Source organism: Sorex araneus, chromosome 1 (assembly GCF_027595985.1).
Source record: "Sorex araneus isolate mSorAra2 chromosome 1, mSorAra2.pri, whole genome shotgun sequence".
Classification (NCBI taxonomy): Eukaryota; Metazoa; Chordata; class Mammalia; order Eulipotyphla; family Soricidae; genus Sorex; species Sorex araneus.
Genome location: NC_073302.1, coordinates 257433121 through 257453221, shown reverse-complemented (window position 1 = coordinate 257453221; position 20101 = coordinate 257433121). Strand labels below are relative to the sequence as shown.

The following is a 20101-nucleotide window of genomic DNA, read 5'->3' as shown; positions in this document are numbered from 1 at the left end:
TAGTGAATCACCGTGAGGTACAGTTACAGGCTTACAACTTTTCGTGCTTGTGTTTCAGTCATGCAATGCGCACGAACTCATCCCTCCAAAAGGAACACCAGGTAAAGTGTGGTTTGAGGACCCACAGGGGGGTGGGAGATAGGCGCTGAAAGTAGACTACAGATCAAGCACCAGGTTGTCTTAAACTGGGAAACTAGGAGGTGGGTGGGTGAAATTCCCTCCCCCACCCCAGCGGAGCTCCGGCAGCCAAAAAACTCCAGAACTCAATTGCTGCCACGCTCACAGCTGCTTTCCATAGGCTCGGAGGAGCCTCGCCCATGAGTGTCTGTCTCCACAGGAAAAACCAGGTATGTGGGAACTTGAAATCTCCAAGCTCGCTCAGAGTGGGAATGGGCCTCCTTCTCCCATTTCCCAAGTTTACCAGTAGTTTGGCTGTTACTGATAACAGCCTGCCCCTGGTGCTATATATAATCTAATCAATGGCCACACCCACACGTGAATCTGCTGTATAATCTTATCTAAATTTTAGAATCCTGGAGCACAAATGCAGCCGCGCAACCTCTCATACTCTATACCACTGATGTACCAAGAGTAGCACACAATATTTGATGAGGTCTAACAAACATGTTAGTAACCTCTTACACAGGGCTCAATGGTTCCCAGATGAAATACAACAATCTTCACACACTTCCCTGGTAGGAAACTTGATTGGACCATTTTTAGCGGATTATTCAAAACAAGCAAGACAAAATTGCTTCGGTTCTGTTTTGGGAGGCATGGTTTGGGATTTGGGGTGGAAATATTCTAAATATGGTGGCGGGAAGTTGCAATGGTGGTGAGATTGGTGTTTGAATATTAAATGTAATGGATTATTGTGGACAACTTTATAAAAATAAAATTAAACTTTAAAAAAGATTATTAGGACAACTGGATCCAAATATACATTTCTGTAGCACTGCCACACTGTGGTCCCGTTGTTCATTTATTTGCTCAAGCCAGCACCAGTTACGTCTCCAGTGTAAGACTTATTGTTACAGTTTTTGGTATATCAAATACATCATGGGTAGTTTGCCAGGCTCTGCCGTGCGGGCGGGATACTCTCAGTAGCTTGCCGGGCTCTCCGAGAGGGACGGAAGAATGGAACCCAAGTCGGCTGAGTGCAAGGCAAACAAACGCCCTACTACCCGCTGTGCTATCGCTCCAGTAATACATTTACACAAAAGAGAAAAATAATGCGTTGAGAAATATTTAGACTTTAAACAGACATGTACATATGTACATACACTGAAATTCCTGACCATTTATTTAAAATTTTATTTGTAATAAACTTGTCAAGAATATCTGTTTAATAATGATTTTATATTTTACAGAATCTTTAAAAAAATTTAAAAAATAGGATATTCTTAATTTGTTTGGTTTGGTTTGTTTTGGGGCACATCCATCATGCTCAGATTTATTCCTGGCTTTGCACAAAGGGAGCACTCCTGGTGGGGCTTGGGAGACTATATGTGGTGCCAGGGATTGAACTTAGGTTGGGCACATGCAAGGCAAGCACCTTACCTACTACGATATCTCTCTCTGGCCCCTCTACTTAAATTTTTACTAATGCACAATATTCAGTAACTCAAGTTTGGGTTATAACATTATTTTTTCTGAATGACTCAGATATGTGAACCCAAAACTCTACCTTAAATTTCAATGTCATTTCACACCGAATGAAACTAAGAACCTTCCTCTCAACATTTAAAAAAATCCGCATAGAAAAAGAGACACTTAGCATCTGAGGCTGCAATCTTTAAAGGTTTAATTACCAAGATGAGCCATAGGCTAGCATCTGCTTCAATACCCAATTTATACAAAAAAAAAATTAAGATTTACGGTAAACACCTGCTGTATTTTGGAGGCAGTGGGTGGGGACTGAAGGTAATATAAATGTGCTTTCATGCTAGACAGAGTATTATCCATACATATGCAAGCTTGAAAAATCTGAGATACTAGCTTTAAACTTTCCCTGGCAGAAAACCACATACATTTTAATGGACTGTTTTTTGCTGAACAGACAAACAACCACAGTGTATCTCCTATTGGATGCAAGAAACTTTATCAAAAGCACAGAGACAGTAGAGTGGGTAACGCACTTGCCTACTATGAGGCTGACCCAGGTTCTGTCCCTGGCATAACATACGGTACTCTGAGCACTGCTAAAAGTGGTCCCTGAGGACATTGGCAGTACTAAGGTCTGAGTACACTTAGGTGTGTCTCTAAAACAATATCCAAAAAATAATAATTTAATTTAAAAATAGGCCTGTGCATGAATTATTCTCCACCTTTGTAGTAAGCATGTACAATAAAAATTACAAGTAGGGCCAAAGAGATACTATAGCAAGTAGTAGAGTGCTTAGTTTGCATACAGTGAACATGGGTTTGATCTAAAGCATCACATATGTTTCCCTGAGCACAGCCAGGAGTGATCACTGAGAATAGAGCAAGGAGTAAACCCTGAGCACCACTGGATGTGGCCCAAAAAACAAAAAAAAATTAAAAACTGAGTCTTTCCCAAAGACTGAATAATAGCCTACAGTCACTGAAAAGTTGATAAAAATCAAAGCAATCATATAAATCATAATTTTATTTTTTAAATGTAGTAACTTGAGAAGTAGATGCTCTCCCTACTATAGGCTGTATCAATGTTTAAAGATTTGTTTTTTCTTAAAAAATATTTTATCTATCAAATGATACAACAGCTTTAGAGTTTGCAACTATGTATTTCAAAGAAAATTATAAATAAAAAATTATTAAAGTAATGGTTTCATGCAATGGTCTAGAACAATTTTTTTTTCTTTTTAAAAGGGTCACAACCCGGCAATGCACAGGAGTTACTACAAGCTCATACACTCAGGAATTACTCCTGGCCATGCTCGGGGGACCATATGGGATGCTGGGAATTGAACTCGGGTCAGCCTCGTACAAGGTAAACGCCCTAGCCACTGTGCTATTGCTCCAGCTCCTAGAACAAATATCTTAGCTTAATTTATCTTTTTTTAAAAATTGAATCACAAAAAAACATAAATTGAATCACAGGGAGGATACAGTTACAAAGTTGTTCATGATTGGGTTTCAGTTATAAAATGTTCCAACACCCATCCTTTCACCACTGTACATTTCCCATCACCAATGTCCCCAGTTTCCCTCCTGCCCCCCACTCTTAATTTATCTTAAAGTTTCACACACAACTATACATCATTTACTGCTATTTACCGACATATATAAAGAAAACTAAAGAAGAGCAGAAGATTATCTTTCAATTTTTTCTATTATCTTTAGAGTTTTTTCTGAAATAAAGACAAGCTCTTGAAAACATTTTTTAATTTAATTCATTTTTGAGAGAATTCAGCTTCTGAGTGTTAATAAAATTCTGAGTGTAAAGAAAAAGTATTAACTTTTTATCTGTGGTTATAGATAATATTTCTAACATTTCATTATAAAAATGTTATCGCCTTTGGTTTTTATAAAACCTAAACACATATAAAAAAAAAAGACTGTCTTGCTATTCTTACTAAATACAATTCAAAGAAGCTAAAGACTCTGAAACAAAATTTATCTGCCTTAATTTAAAATTAGGGCAGGAGCAATAATATAGCAGCTGGATGCAATCCCCAGCATCCTATACGGTGCCTTGAACCCTACCACGAATAATTCCTGGACACAGAGCCAGGAGTAACCCCTGAACAATACCAGATATAGCCCAAAAAACAAAAGAAATAAATGTATTATATAAATACAAGTCTGTGATCCAAAAACCATACACAACCTTGCATGTTTATTCATATTTAAACATTTCTATCCATTGCTACTATTTTTGCTTTATTCTGTTTTACAATGGTATGATCAGCTTGTCAGATAGCAATTCTCTTTGAATTTAACTGATTATGTATCATATAAATGTGATCATAATAGGTTATTTTTATTAAGAGCACTGAAGAAAAATTCCACAAGTTTAACTGCATGATGGAAAAAAAAAAGTACTCAATTGTGGAGCTGGAGAAATAATACAATGAGTAGGGCACTTGCCTTGCACACGGCTGAACTGGATTTGATCCCATGTACATTATATGATCTCCTGAGCCCCAGCAGGAGTGACTCCTGAGTGCAGAGCCAGGTGAAGCCCTGAGCATCACTGGGTGTAACCCCCCCCCCAAGCAAACAAATAATAATAATTCACTTAAACTGTATTTCAAGTACTTATCACAACTGTTTTTATTTTGTGTATGGCTTTAATTCGGGGGAGGGGCATATGGTGGGGTGCCCTGGCTTATTCCTGTCTATGTTCTGTACTCAGGGACCCCACCTGGGGAGGCTCAGAGAACATTATGTGGAGTCAGAGATCCAACCAGGGTTGCTGCATATAAGGCAAGCACCTTATCTGTGGTATTTTCTCTCTGGCCCCTTAGAACTGTTTTTAAAAATCCAGAAGCTAACCCTAAAAATAGAAAAGATTTAACTATCCAGATAGGGGAATAGAGTGGAAAGAAATATATGTCAGAACATTATATGTAGCTTTTACTTTTCTTTTGTTTCCTAAAATTTTCTCCAATATATATTTTATCAACAGAAAAAGATATTTTTAAATAATAAAAATGTCAAAAAATTAGGTAACAGCCAAAGTTGCTCTAAGTAGCAATGTGTTTTAATGAACATATCAGTTGTTACTGCTTTTTTTATACAGCGACTGCAAACATTGCAAAATTCTGATTACTAGATGGAGAAAAAATGAAAGTTGGGGTTTTCTTCCTTTGGATTTTATATAATGGATGTTAAATTAATATGTCACTTTATATGAGATTATCAACTTCAATGGTGGTAAGTTTGTTACTTAGACAACAAAAATTAAAGACTTTCTCCATTTACTAATAAAATCCTGCTTATACTGAGACATTTTTCACAAAATATTTTTCATAGTTAAGATGCTTTTAAGTTAATAAACATGACTTACATTGAGAGCAATCAGGATGATGTCATTTATATTGATTTTGTCAGGAGAACTTGTGCAAGCTTCAATGCCTTCATCTGAAAGATACCTGTTAAAAGAAAATAAATAGCTTAAATAAAAATTAACCGAAACAATTTTCTTAAATCTACATGCAATTTTGTTCTATGCTATACGATTTTACTACAAATAAGAGAAAGTTATAGTGTGTTTATTATATGTTTGGTAAAACTGAAAAGCACTAAATCATTTGTATTTTTTTTAATCATTTGTATTTTTAAAGGAATAAATGAAATTATTTACATGCTTTTTGAAAAAAAAAAACTACACAAACATCAATGTACTCCTTTCAGGATCTTATTACAAAAAGAGAGCTGAAAACACCTTACGAGGGCACTGACTATTTCAAGGCTGGGAATCAACCTGCATGCCAAGAGCCATTCTTTCAGCACTGCCACTTTGTTCCCTGGCACTGCACCCAAGTATCTGATCTCGAGCAAACACCATAACCAAATGCATAACCACCAATCATGTCAAGAAAAACAAAGGACTGGGAAAGTCATCTCAGTAAGAACAAAGGGCATAGAAGGAGAGATATAAAAGTATGACTCCAAGAAGTAGAAAAAAATATCGTATTTGTACATTAGCGCAATAGAGCCGATTTTATATTATCATAAATCCTACAATTTGATCATCATTCCCCTAAAAGCTCATCTGCACTAATTCCTTTAACAAAGGGTTAATGCTACAATGTTACTGCAAACATCCTCCCCTAAAGAGTTATTCTAACAGAGTTAAACTTCTTCTTTCCTGATAACCAACAATCCTAACACTGATTCCCAAGAACTGGGAAGCTGGACTGATTCAAAGATACCTGTCAAGGTAAACTCCACCTGGAGAGAAAAACCAGAAAGAATATGCCTTTAACAATTTCATCTAGAATTTTGATTTCTCAAGGGCCAGAGAGATACAGCAGCTAAGAGCGCTTTGCCTTGCACGCAGCAGATCTGGGCTGTAATGGAGCACAGCCAAGAGTGATTCCTGAGTGCAGAGCCAGGAGTAATCCGTGAGCATTGGTGGGTATGGCCCAAAACAAAACGTGCAAAACCAGGAGTAACCCATGAGCATTGGTGGGTATGGCCCCAAAACAAAACAAAAGAATTTTGATTTCTCAAATGAACAAGTGGGGGAAGAAAACATTGATAGAAGAGCACAAAAGAGGAAGAAAAGTTTAAAGTTGATAAGCCTTTCTGTACAAGATCAAGAACATAAAAGTCAGAAACATGTATATATCAATAAAGCAAGAACAACCAGGATTCAATACTCCTCAGTGTGTCATAAGGTCCCCCAAGCACTGCCAGGAGTGATCCTTGAGTAGAGAGCCAGGAAGAACTAACTCTTGAGCACCGCAGGGTATGACAAAAAAAAAAAAAAAGAAGGAAAATAACTATGTGATTGGGTCACTTTGCAGAACAATAAACATAATTATTCATAGTTATTCATGTAATATGTCCAACAGAGTAGCCTACATTAGACTGAAAAATATTGAATTATTTAGCTTGGTTTTTGGCCTAAATATCCCATAATATGGACATATACAGAATCCAACACATTTTTTATTTATAGTCTACGTATATTTTCAAAGGACAGAAATATTCTAATTGGCTAGAGAAACAAAAATGTAACACTAAAGATTAGTCACCTCTTCTCCAATACCAGTGCCCATTTAATTCTGATCTGAGACCTGAATTCCAAAAATAAAGACAGTGTCTACTATTGCACAAACAGATTAGTCTGCTGACCAAAAACAATAAAATAAAATTAAAATGTCAATGAGAAAACAAAGAGTAAACAGTTTCCCTAAAAAGATCAGGACTCAACTCAAAAAAAAATTAAGTACAAGGAAAATGATTGATATCCAGTGGTCTTAACTGTCCCGATAAAAACACAAATCAAATGGCCCCATATGGTCTGACATACATATGATCACTTGCTACCCTACCACTAGTTTCGGCCCACATATGTTATCTAAATATAATGCATGCCTGGTTAGTCACAAATAATATAGACAACTTCCAATTAAACAAATTAATACGGGAACAGGAGGGAATAAAACAGCATTTCTAAACTTAGCAAATCAGAGATTTCCCAACAGTCAGGAAATCTCCAAGATGTTAAAAAATAATTTTTTAATTATCTAAATAAATATCTTTCTATTCATTCTGATCTACCATTCTGTTTTGTTCTCTGCAGTTTAAGTAGATTATAACATGCCTGCCAAAAATTTCCATTTTTGCTATGATTTGTATTGGGTTTTGTTATACACTGCCAAACACACTGAAAAAATAACTTGCTAATTACCTCCCTGAAGGCAGAAGAAAATGGCTATGAATTCTTTTTTATGGATGTAATTTAGGAAAATACAGTATTTAGTCATATGAGTACCTTATAAGCATGATAACAAGGCTAATATGAATTTGGGCACAAAATTTACTTCAGAAAAACCTCATACAAATAGCATTCAACAGATATTTGAGATATATTAGGAGGAAGAAAAAAATCATAAACAAGACTACAGATTGGCACACCAGCAGTACACTGAAAAGAATTCATCAGATTCCACGCCTAAATTTCCATAAAACAGCAAGGAGGGGGAGAATCAGAATTCTATCAAGTAACTCAAAAAAGGTAGTACTCAGACACAAGTATAGAAAATGAAAAGGAATATTTTATTTCATTTCCTTCAATAATCAGCCACCTTTTCTATCAGTTTTCTTTTTCTTTCCTTCTCTTTTTTTCTGTAAAATAGGCACATACTTTGCCAAAATGATTACCATAATCTTTATTTCAACAATTAGAAGGACCTGAATCGATTTACAGATGAATCAAATAAAGCCATATATTAAAGTGCCTAAAAATGCAAGCACTCAGTGTTAATACAGTAAGCTATTACTGCAATATTTACTCAAAACGTGTCTTTAGCCCTGCACACTCTCGGGCAGTCCTGGTGGACCCCAGCACTGCGGCAGCTAAGCAGCACAGTTTCAGGGGACCCCAGCACTGCACTGGCAGGCTAGCTGGCCAGTATTGGCAGGAGTGCATTTCAGCCCTCTGAGCACTGCACTGCAAGACACATACACATGCCGCAAAGTCTTAAAATTATTTTTAATACATCTGTTTTCAGTTTATATTTCTCTGCATGCAAAAATTATGTTTTAGCACTTAGGCAAACTTTATTAAATTCTGCCCCACATACTTGTACATCAAAAATGTATTTTAATTTCTTCTGCACTAACTTTTCGGATTGTTATAAAACACAGAAGCAAACATCTCGTGAAAAACATAACATCTTAAGTGCAAGTGACCCATGAAATCAACCTGCACCAAAAAGCAAACAAACTTCAATGTTTGAGTTCAGGCCAGACAAAAAATGTTTTTGCCTTAACATTAATACAGAAATAAATAAGTTCTATGGAAAATCCTTTTACTATTATATTTCCCTAGTAGAAATTAAAACATTTAATGAAATGTTTCTAATTTGCTTAAGTAATGAAAGAAACGAAATCTTGATTTTGTTAAATATTTCCTCCAATAACATTACCTAATTCTGAAAGATGTACTACTTGAAATCACCACTAGATGACAACCTTGCTTCATAAGTAAAATATCCTAAAAGAAGACAGAAGATGCATGCAGAAAACTAGCTCCAAAATAAAGGTTTCTGACATGTGTTGTTTTTGTTGTTATAAGAAGTACAGATATTGAAAACCACAACACCTAATCAGAGAGAGAGAACAAAAGGGAATACCCTGCCATAATGATAGTATGGGGTGGGGGGGAGATGGGACTGGGGAGGGTGGGAGGGATGCTGGGTTTACTGGTGGTGGAGAATGGGCACTGGTGAAGGGATGGGTTCTCGAACCTTGTATGGGGGAAACATGAGCACAAAAATGTATAAATCTGTAACTGTACTCTCACGGTGATTCACTAATAAAATTTTTTTTTAAAAAAAAGAAGTACAGATATTACAGAAAATATAAGACTGTTATAATTTTAGAATTTCTGACTGTAATAAAGATCAGATCACTTAAAGTTTTAAAATTCATTTAATAGGTATTCAAGAAATATCTCCAAATATCTCCTAAATAAAGCATATTCAAAGACAGTTTTATTTCCAAACATCTACTACATTCATCTCTGGGAAATATAGAATGATAAAAAGTATGTAAATTATTACTTTTTTTAATTTGGATGAGGGGACTTATTAGAATAGCTAAGAGTCCTTTAAACATTAATAGATGCTTTTCTCTTGTATCAAAGTAAGTATAAGAACTACAATGACTAAGGTCATTTTATAATGATTGTTGATAATGGAGAACAAATTCTATTTTTATGACCTATTTACAAATATTAAGTTTCCCAATATATACACCAACCCATGAGGACATTAATCCTAGAATGCTAAATCAGTATTAAAAAGTTACAATACCTGAATGAGTAAAACTGCAAATTATTTTGATAAATCACAAAAAGAAGTAGCAATGGGAACTACGTATGTTATCATTCCTTTCTGCAAACCAATGCTTCTCATAATTTAAAAGTATAACATGATCTAGGGCTGGAGCGATAGCACAGCGGTTGGGCGTTCGCCTTTCACTCGGCCAACCCGAGTTCGATTCCTCCGCCCCTCTCGGAGAGCCCGGCAAGCTAGCGAGAGTATGGAGCCCACACAGCAGAGCCTGGCAAGCTACCCGTGCGTATTAGATATGCCAAAAACAGTAACAATAAGTCTCTCACTCGAACAAATCGATGAGCAATGGGATGACAGTGATACAGTGAACATGATCTAGATATTTTTACTTACACTGAAAGTCATAATGCATACATCCTTCCTCTAATTCAACATTTTCATACTTTAATTCAGAAGCAGGGCTGAGGTTATATTTTAACAACTTATACTTTAAAAATGTAACATTTTTCATTTTTGTCATCCTTTCTCAGCACACAGGTAATAGCTGTAAAACCATACATCATGTAAAAGATTCCCTTTAAGCCTGATGTCCTGTACACCAACTACTGTCATACAAACAGCTCAGTGCCTGCAAAGAACATGCCTAAGGTCTCCCAAGATTAACCACTGGAGAGAGTATACAGTCTGGTTTTCATTAAGAACGCTCCTTTTTAAGCTTAAATATAATAAAAGTAAGAAGAAATTTTAATGATTGTTCTAGAAAAATTATCATTTAATCTGTACTATTTAAGTGAGACAGAACTAGATGCATGTGAGCCTCACATTTAATTCATGTGGTATCCTACAAAATGTATTTAAATATTCCATACCTCAGTTTCCTTAAAGAAAAAAAGGAAGAATAATACTACTGAAAATACTAATCTTATTCTAATATTCACACTTCAAAAACAAGCCTATTTTTTGCTAAGTATTATGCTATATTCTTATCTCTGCATTCAGGATAATTCCTGGTGGGGCTCTGGAAACTATATGGAATGCTGACAAGTGAACCTGGGTCAACCCTATGTAAGGCAAGAGCCCTATATGCTATACAATTGCTCTGGCCCCAGTTTTCTTTCTTTTAAAACATTGCCTCCTTAGCCTGCTTGATGAGTGGAGGGGAGAAGGCAGATGGAATAGAGAAGGGATCACTAAGAAAATGATGGCTGGAGGAACCAGTTGGGATGGGGGATGCATGCCGAAAGTAGATAATGGACCAAACATGATGACCTCTCAGTGTCTGTGTTGCAAGCCATAATGCCCAAATGTAGAGAGAGAGTATGGGGAATATTGTCTGCCATGGAGGCAGGGGGGGGAAGGGGGGGTATACCCGGGATATTGGTGGTGGGGAATGTGCACTGGTGGAGCGATGGGTGTTTGATCATTGTGAGACTGTAACCCAAACATGAAAGCTTGTACCTATCTCACGGTGATTCAATAAAATTAAAAAAAAAATCATTGCCTCCTTCTCTATTATGAAATCGGAGGCAGAGTTTCTTCCTACCAGATGTTGTCCAGCACCTCCCCACCCTACCTGTGCCATATTAAGGGTCCATGACACAGATAATGAAGTGGGCAGTCACTTATACAGCCATGCAACAGCTCTACTCAATGAATTACATGCTGCCCACAGTTACTCTTCCTGAGAAGACAGGGAGCAATCTCCAGCTTAATCCTCAGCATCTTTCAGGATAGGCTAACTACAAAGACTCACAAGAACACTAGAAAACCACTGGGAAAAAAACGCATAGAAGCCCATCAAGCTCAATGACAAAAGTATTATCAGCAAAAGCATAAACAACACCAGTAAATCCCTAGGCAGTGTCTTTAGTAAACAAGAAGAGTATGTTTAATGAATTCAAAGGAATGATAGCACCAGAAATCAGCAAAGCACAAGAAAGTATGAGAGTCTAAATGAAAAAACTACTCAGTCAGAAATGATAGAAGTGAAGAACATGGTGGGTGATACATTAAAAACAAACAAACAAAAAAGCCAAGATAAGCTCTGAACAGAAGAGGGGAAGCTGAGCAAAAAAAAAGGAGCTCTAAAATAAGGCAAAACTACTAGGAAATATCAGAAGGTGGAAAATAACCTGGAAAAAAAATGAACAGCATACTAGAGAACTATGGGATAAGATCAAGAGTAATAATAAAAGAATCATTAAAGTCCCTGAAGAACAGGGAGACAAATGTGATGAAAAAAAAATGTAAGTTAAAGAAACCACCAATAAGAACTTCCCAGAGTTAAGGATTCTGAGAACCAAGATCCAAAAGGCCTTCTGAAGGGTCCCAGTGAGAAGAGAACACAAATTAGGAAAACTCCAAGACACATTATACTCAAAATGACAAAATCCAAGGATAGAGACAGAATAATTAAAGCAGCAAGGTCAAAAAAAGAACTTACGGGGAGCTGGAGCGATAGTACAGCAGGTCGGGCATTTGCCTTGCCTGCGGCCGACCTGGGTTGATTTCCAGCATCCCCTATGGTCCCCTGAGCACAGCCAGGAGTAAAATCCTGAGTGCAATGCAGGAATAACCCCTGTGCATCGCCGGGTGTGACCCAAAAAGAAAAAACAAACAAACAGAACTTACATACAAAGGAAAACTCACAAGATGTACAAGTAGATCCACCAAATGAGGCTCTACAAGTCAGAAGAGTAAGAAAATATACGGTACAAAAGCACAACAAAATGAACACCTTACCAAGAATACTCTATCCAAGTAGATTATCATTCATATTTGAAGGAACAATACAGAACTTCATGGAAAAGCAACAGCTTAGGGAATTCATAAACTTGAAACCAATCTTGCAAGAATCAGTAAAAGAGCTCCTTCAAAGAACAGGAGAAACATCCCATCCTGTGGTATTGAATATGGTGGCACTCACTAATGATGCATTTAATTGTCCTCTACTAGATTCGGAAAAGTTAAAACTATGTAACAATTCATCATCACAAACTGACTGTTATTGATTTATTTTCTGATAATTCTGCCATTCCTTTAAATTTCATTTGACCAAGTAGTATGAAATAAATGATATATGCCTGCCAAGGGTTGGGGGGATGGGAGCGAACCTGAGGATACTGGTGGAAGGAAGAAGTCATTCTTCTCCAGTACATTTGAGACCTTTCCAGTACAGATCATTTGGGGGAAAATTCAAATATCCACAGTCATAAAATAGAAACCATATCAAGTATCTTTTCAAATCACAAAACTGAGACTGTAAAAATGAATTATAAAAATATATTTGGGGAAAGCTCCAACATCTGAAGACCAATAACATACTGTTAAATAACAATTGGATCAAAGAGGAAATCAAAGATATGAAAAGATTCCTTGATGTTATAGAGACCATATTGCACAGTATATCCTCATGACTTACAAATGTCTAACTAGAAATTTGTATCTTCCTTCACTTCTCCAAGCCCTCTAATTTAACAAGACTGCATTATGCATTTGAAAGCTGTGTAGTAGATTATCAAAAGGAAAAAATATATGTCTTGGTGTTTGTTAACTGGAGATACTGCAGTAACCCTTTCTGCAACATATTAAAAAGTCAAATAAAATATTTATCTTTTTTAAAAAAAACTCCTTTCTGGTAACTGAAATGTTTGTATTCCCTACTCCCTTTTGATTCAGTCTTGGGAGACTGTGTGATTCTAAGAATCCAGTCATGGGAGGTTGTGTTATTCTAAGAATTTCTTCCATATTGTCCAGCTTAGTGGCATAGAGTTGTTTATAGTAGCCTTTTGCAATCTTTTGTATTTCTGAGATATCTGTGTAATCCCCCACTTTTTTTTTTAAATTTAATAGTTTATTTTTAATTAGTGAGTCAACGTGAGGGTACAGTTACAGATTTATACATTTTTGTGCTCATGTTTCTCCCTTACAAAGTTTGATAACCCATCCCTTCACCAGTGCCCATTCTCTACCAAAAGTAAACCCAAGATCCCTCTCCCCCCTCCCCAGTCCCGTCTCCCCCCACCCCACACTGGCACTATGGCAGGGTATTCCCTTTTGTTCTCTCTTTCTGATTAGGTGTTGTGGTTTGCAATAAAGGTGTTGAGTGGCCATTGTGTTCAGTCTCTAGCCTATATTGGGCCCGCATCATCTTTCGCCCACATGACCTCCAATCACATTTTACTTGGTGTTCCCTTCTCTGAGTTGCCCAGAATGAGAGACCAGCCTCCAAGCCATGGAGACAACCTCCTGGTACTTATTTCTACTATTCTTGGGTGTTAGTCTTATAGTCTGTTATTCTATAGTCCACAGATGAGTGCAATCTTCCTATGTCTGTCTCTCTCTTTCTGGCTCATTTCACTTAGCATAATACTTTCCATGCTGATCCACTTATATGCAAGCTTCATGACCTCATTCTTTCTAACAGCTGCATAGTATTCCATTGTATAGATGTACCAGAGTTTCTTCAACCAGTCATCTGTTCTAGGGCACTCGGGTTTTTTCCAGATTCTGGCTATTGTAAACAGTGCTGCGATGAACATATAAGTACAGATGTCATTTCGACTATACTTTTTGGCTTTTCTGGGATATATTCCCAGCAGTGGTATTGCTGGGTCAAATGGGAGCTCAACCTCTAGTTTTTTGAGAATCGTCCCCCACTTTCATATCTGAAAGAGTTTTTTGAGAATCGTCCCCCACTTTCATATCTGATCCATTTGGGCTTTCTCTTTTTTTTCTTGATGAGTCTAGATAGATAACGGTTTGCTAATTTTGCTTATTATTTTTAAAAAAATCAGCTTCTGGTTTTACTGATCTTTTGTATTGTTTTTTTGATTTCTACATCACTGGTTTCTGCTCTAAGTTGTACTATTTTCTTCCTTCTACTTCAAGATTCATCTGTTCTAGCTCCTCAAGTCTCAACAGTTAAGGTTTTTCCTCTTCCCTAATGTGAAACTGTATTGCTACAAATGCCCCTCTTTGTAAAGCTTCTGCTGTGTCCCATAGTTTCTGATCATGTATCTTAACCTCATTCTTACTCTATCTACTAACTTAAATTCTCATAACAACTCTCTAAGGTACACAGGGTTATTTGATATATATCAGAAAGTTTAGGCAAAAAGAGATTAATTTATCTGAGGACACACATATTACAAATAAATAGACTGCAAAAATGTTCACAGTGTTAAAAAATAAAAAACACTTTGGATTCTGCACAAACTCACAGTGTGATCTAAAACAGGGAATTCATACACAACTATACTTCTAGTCGGTCATATATTAAAAACGAGGCCTGGGAAAGATGATCTATAACATCCCATCTGAGTATGTCATTAAAGATTTTTAAAGTAATAATATGATTTATGCAGCTTAAAACAACATAGGTCCACCTTTCTGGATTTGATAGTGCTTTACTATTAAACTATTTCTTGAAAACATGGTATACTGCTATCATGAAATGAATTTTAATATTCACAATAACCAGAGAAACTTGGCTTTGTTCCTCAAAACTCTCTTTTCTTTACTTCTTTAGTGATGAATGCTTTTAAGATTGGCCTTGGCCATATGTACCAGAAAATCAGACAGGAGGAAGTAATACTGGGAACTGAGACACCAATTAGAAAGCTGTATCAATTTAAATCAGATGTGGTGATGGCATGGATTAGAGCAGTGACAGTGAAAATATGAATCAGCAGAAAGGCAAGAGGCATTTGGAAATAACAATCCATCATACATATACAGGAATGAATGGATGCCTGGAGCCGGATTGAATGCAATCACTTTCCTCTATGGCTTCAATCAGGGCAAATAAGGCGACAAAAAAAAAAAAAAACTGGTAAGTTACAAGCAAGGAGCAGTTTGGAAGTAAAGATGATGAGTTTAGTTTAAGGCATGTTTGATTTTCTTATGTGTACAAGAAAACCAAGCCTTATAGGAAGATGACCTTTAGGAGAGTTTTGTGAACCAAAGGTAAACAATCAGGAGTCATCATCTGCAAAGCAGCAATTAAAGGTATGAGTGATAATGTGACCCAGAAGGCACAAAGATAGGAGAGTTTCTAGGCAGAAACTTCTAGCATCTAATAACTTCTCAATCAATATCTAATGAGGGAATGTAGGAAAACAAGCAAATCAAGTCCCAACATTTGTTCCCACAATGTATAGAAAAAAGTGACTATACACAATTTATTTGGCTCCAGTCATCCAGTCCAGACTCATTTCAAAACATGTCACCACTATGCATTTGCAAACAAGTCATTCCTCAAAACCTCCTCCTTGGTTGCCTTTCAGAATTAGGTTTCAGCTCAACATTTTTCTTAGTAACTGTTCCATAACAATATGCCCCTATATTCTGTTATATATTTAGAAGAATCTATTCTACTCCAGAGTTCTTCAAGGTAAAGCACCTTTTGTTTTTGTTTGGTCATTTGTTTTGGAGTGGGAGATCCACACCTGTCGATGTGTGAGGCATCATTCCTGGTAGTCTCATGGATTTAAGGGGTGTCAGGGATCAAACCGGGAAAAAAAAAATTAATGAATTAGCTAACTTATTAAGTCTTTCTTTTTTTTTTTAATCTGTAAAGGGAAAGGGAAAGTGGAGTTTTGCTTAAGTTTAAAAAGTGTTTAAGTTTAGAGTTTAAAGTGAAGAATTGATGTCATTAACATTAAAAAGTGCTTATTCCATTGCCTGGCAAACAGCAAACATATTACAAAAATCCTGCAAAATAATTCAAACCTGCAAGAAACTTTAAGACTAAATTATAAAGATTTTCAGCATATTTCATTAAGTTTGACACCCTTTTTTCCCAAAGGAATTCCAAAATGCAAAGGCTTGCCCTCCCAAGAGCCTTACAAAAAAATCTACTATAATTTCTTTACTCAGAGTGGGACCCAGATAATTGATATTTTATTGTGTTTCACCCATATGACTTAATGATTTATGATATCGCAGTAAAAGACTTTGAGCTATCATTTGGTGTAAAACTGTTGAAATTTTAATTAAAATGTTTTTAGTTACTGGAGGGATTATATAGAACAATGTTTCTCAAACTTTTTCTGAGAAAGGGCCCCACTCAAACATATTTCCTTCCTATGGCTCCCCTGTTCTACCAGCTGACACCTAGTTTATGCTGACACCCTCATTTATTACAGTGCTTTGAAATAGCACCTGTAGCCTCTCTAGGCCATCTGCGCCACATCCCCCACCCCCACAGCTAAAAGTAGCTGATAAAGAAGAATTTAATATATGTGAAACAAAAGAAGAGGAGAAAGTGAAAGGAACAGCAATGGGGGTAAAGTAGAGAAGAAAATTGACAAACAATCTCTTATCTCTAATGGTCAATGGCACACATAAACATAATTTTTTCTTTCTTTTTGGAATAATTTTTTTAATTTTTGGGGGGGCTTTTTGGATCACACCCAGCAATGCACAGGGGTTACTCCTGGCTTTGCACTCAGGAATTACTCCTGTGGTGCTCGGGGGACCATATGGAATGCTGGGAATCGAACCCGGGTCGGTCGCATGCAAGGCAAATGCCCTACCCGCTGTGCTATCACTCCAGCCCAGAACATTATTTTTTCAATCTAAAAAAAAAAAAAAAAAAGCAAAGTAAGGAAAATAAGAAACACACAATGGGGTTTTTTCTTTAAAGAAACAGAGTAAGAAAGACAGCTCCGTGGGATGAGCACAAGCTTCACATGCAGCAGACCCAAGTTAGATCTCTAGCACTGCCTGTTCCCCTGAGCCCAGCTAGGAGCTAGCCCACAGAACCAGGAGCAGCCCTTGAGCACTGCGGGAAGAGAAGAGAGGAAGAGGAAGAAGGAGGAGAAGGAGGAGAAGGAGGAGGAGGAGAAGAAGAAGGAGAAGAAGGAGGAGAACAAGGAGGAGAACAAGGAGGAGAACAAGGAGAAGAAGGAGAAGGAGGAGAAGGAGGAGGAGGAGTAGGAGAAGGAGGAGGAGGAGGAGGAGGAGAAGAAGAAGAAGAAGAAGAAGAAGAAGAAGAAGAAGAAGAAGAAATCTGAAGGTATTTGTGAAAAGAATTCAAATAACAAGCTAGGGGTACTTGATAACCTAAAATAAATAAGTGCTATTTATACTATTTACATGCTCTATGGCGATTTTAAAAGTAATCCTATCCACTTGATCAAGATAAATCTGTACAAAACGTATTTCAAAGCACTAAAACCCCTTCTAGAAATAAGCAGTTTTTCTCTTGCCTTCATTCTAAAATGTGAACAAAGCCAAGTATCACTGATAACTGGGAAGAGTCACAAAAGAAACTAAGATTAAAATTAACAAGGAGGTCTAGGAGATAGTTCAGGAACTGAAAATATGCTTTACATACAGAATACTCAGTTTCAAACCCTCACATCTCTTGATTTTCTGATCACTGCCAGAAGCAACACCAAATAGAGCTGTGCGGAGTCCCTGAGCTTTGCTGGATGGGATTTCCCAATAACTTCCCCCCAAAAAAAACTAATTAATAAAATAAGGACAACAGGAGAAAAAAGCTGAATAAGAGGAATAGAAGTAAAATAAACTGAAGGGGCAAGGGTCTCTTGATTTGGGGTGGGAGCGAGGCCCATCCAGCAGTGCTCAGGGCTTATTCCTGGCTCTGTGCTCAGGGATCACTTCTGGTGCGCTGAGCAAATTATATGGGGTACCAAGTATGAACCCAAGTTGGCCATGTGCAAGGCAATTGCTTACCCACTATACTATCACCCTCTGATTTCTTCAGAGTCAAATAAACAAGAAAAACAGGGTACCCTGAAAAAAAAATAGTGAAGTATCTATAAAAAGCAGGGCTTTGTAAAAACTAAGAGAGAAAAAGGGTTCCTTGGAATCACAAATAATTACCAAATTAAAAACCAAACAAACTGGGAAGAGTCAAGAAAATCTCAATATACAAAAGTATACAAGATGACAGAAAAAAATGTAACTAGGCCACTGAATTATTCATTTTAAATGGCTAATTTTAAGTTATGTACATTTACCTTAGTTACTTTAGTGAGGTATAATTGGTTGGCATAATTTCAAAATCTAAGACTAATTCTTTTAGGCAGCAAGCATAAAAGCTAACGCATCTATGCGAAGAACTTATTTTCTCTGCACCCCAATATGAGGTACTAATTATCCCAGGTCTCACACATACCTATCAATAAGCCACGGGCACTCACAAAGATAGCCTGATTTTAGGGGCCATAACATACAACAACATTAGATAAAACTCCAAAACACAAAGCTCACTATGGTAAAACAATGTAGAACCTCACCAAGCCTAATGATTGAAGTTGTTAGCCCAGATGAATCAAACAGTAGCAATGAACTCCATAACCTCTCAGATAAGAAATTTAAAATAGAACTACTAAGGATGCATAAGGAGCGCAAAGAAGCAATGGAATGCACTGCTGATAAAATACAAGAGGATATGAAAGCAGAGGTGAGGAAAATGTAAACAAAAATGCAAGCAGCAATGACAACCATAAAAATCCTGATAGGTGAAATGAAAATCTCAGTGGAAGGCCTCAGCAACAGAGTAACAGGTGCTGAGGATAGAATCAGTGAGCTTCAGAATGAGGTGCAGAGACTTTCCAGACAACAGCAGAAAATGGAAAAGAACCTCAAAATAAATCAACAGATGTCAAGAGAAAATCAGGATGAAGCCAGGAAGAATAACATAAGAATCATTGGAGTTCCAGAGGGATAGGGAAAAAAACCCTGATGAAGAAGAAACTGTAAAAGACATTATAGCAAAGACAATCCCAGAGCTGAAGATCATTTACAATCAGATCCAGGAGGCCAGAAGGGTTCTAGATAAAAGAAAACCCAATTAAAAATACTCCAAAACACATCCTGATCATAATGACAAAAACCATAGAGAGAGATAAAATTTTGAAAACAGCAAGATCAAAGAAAGAAATTTCTTATAAGGGGGCATCCTTAAGATTCACAGCAGATCTATCTGATGATACTCGAAGGGCCTAAAGACAGTGGTGGGATATAGAGAACAAACTCAATAAAATAAATGCCTCACCTAGAATACTTTACCCAGGTAGACTTTGATTCATATCAGATGGAACAACACACAGCTTCACAGACAAACGACGAGTCAGGAGTTTCATCGCCTCAAAATCATGGCTACAAGAGCAACTAAATGGGCTACTTTAAGACAAGACAAGTCCCCCAAATACAACAAACAGTGGCAGAAAAATGGGACAAAACCCAATAACAATAATCTCTCTCAATGTCAATAGGCTAAATGCACCAATTAAAAGACAAAGAATGGCAGGATGGATCCGAAAATGGAACCCAACATTCTGTTGCTTGCAAGAAACACATCTGAACAGGCAGAGCAAACACAGACTTAAAATCAAAGGATGGAAAACAACCCTACAAGCAAACAGCTCCCTCAAAATAGTGGGAGTGGCCATATTAATATCAGACCACATAGATTTCAAACTGAAGAAGGTTACAAGAGACATTGAAGGTCATTTCTTAATGATCAAAGGATCTGCACACCAGGAAGACCTCACTCTCCTAAATGTACATGCACCTAATGAGGAACCAGCAAAATACTTAAAACGACTCTCTTGACAGACTTAAAGACAGACACTGACAGCAACATAATAATACTTAGAGACCACAAC

General features: G+C 36.9%; 1 protein-coding gene across 2 annotated transcripts in view; it reads right to left on the bottom strand.

Annotated features, from left to right (window-relative positions):
* The window catches only part of TDRD3 (tudor domain containing 3), a 130600-nt gene that overhangs the window by 81774 nt on the left and 28725 nt on the right, over positions 1-20101 (bottom strand). For both annotated transcript variants that reach the window (XM_055119335.1, XM_055119345.1), the window contains exon 2: positions 4994-5078. In XM_055119335.1, coding sequence (XP_054975310.1) covers positions 4994-5078 — 85 coding nt within the window. The remainder of the gene's footprint in view (positions 1-4993; positions 5079-20101) is intronic.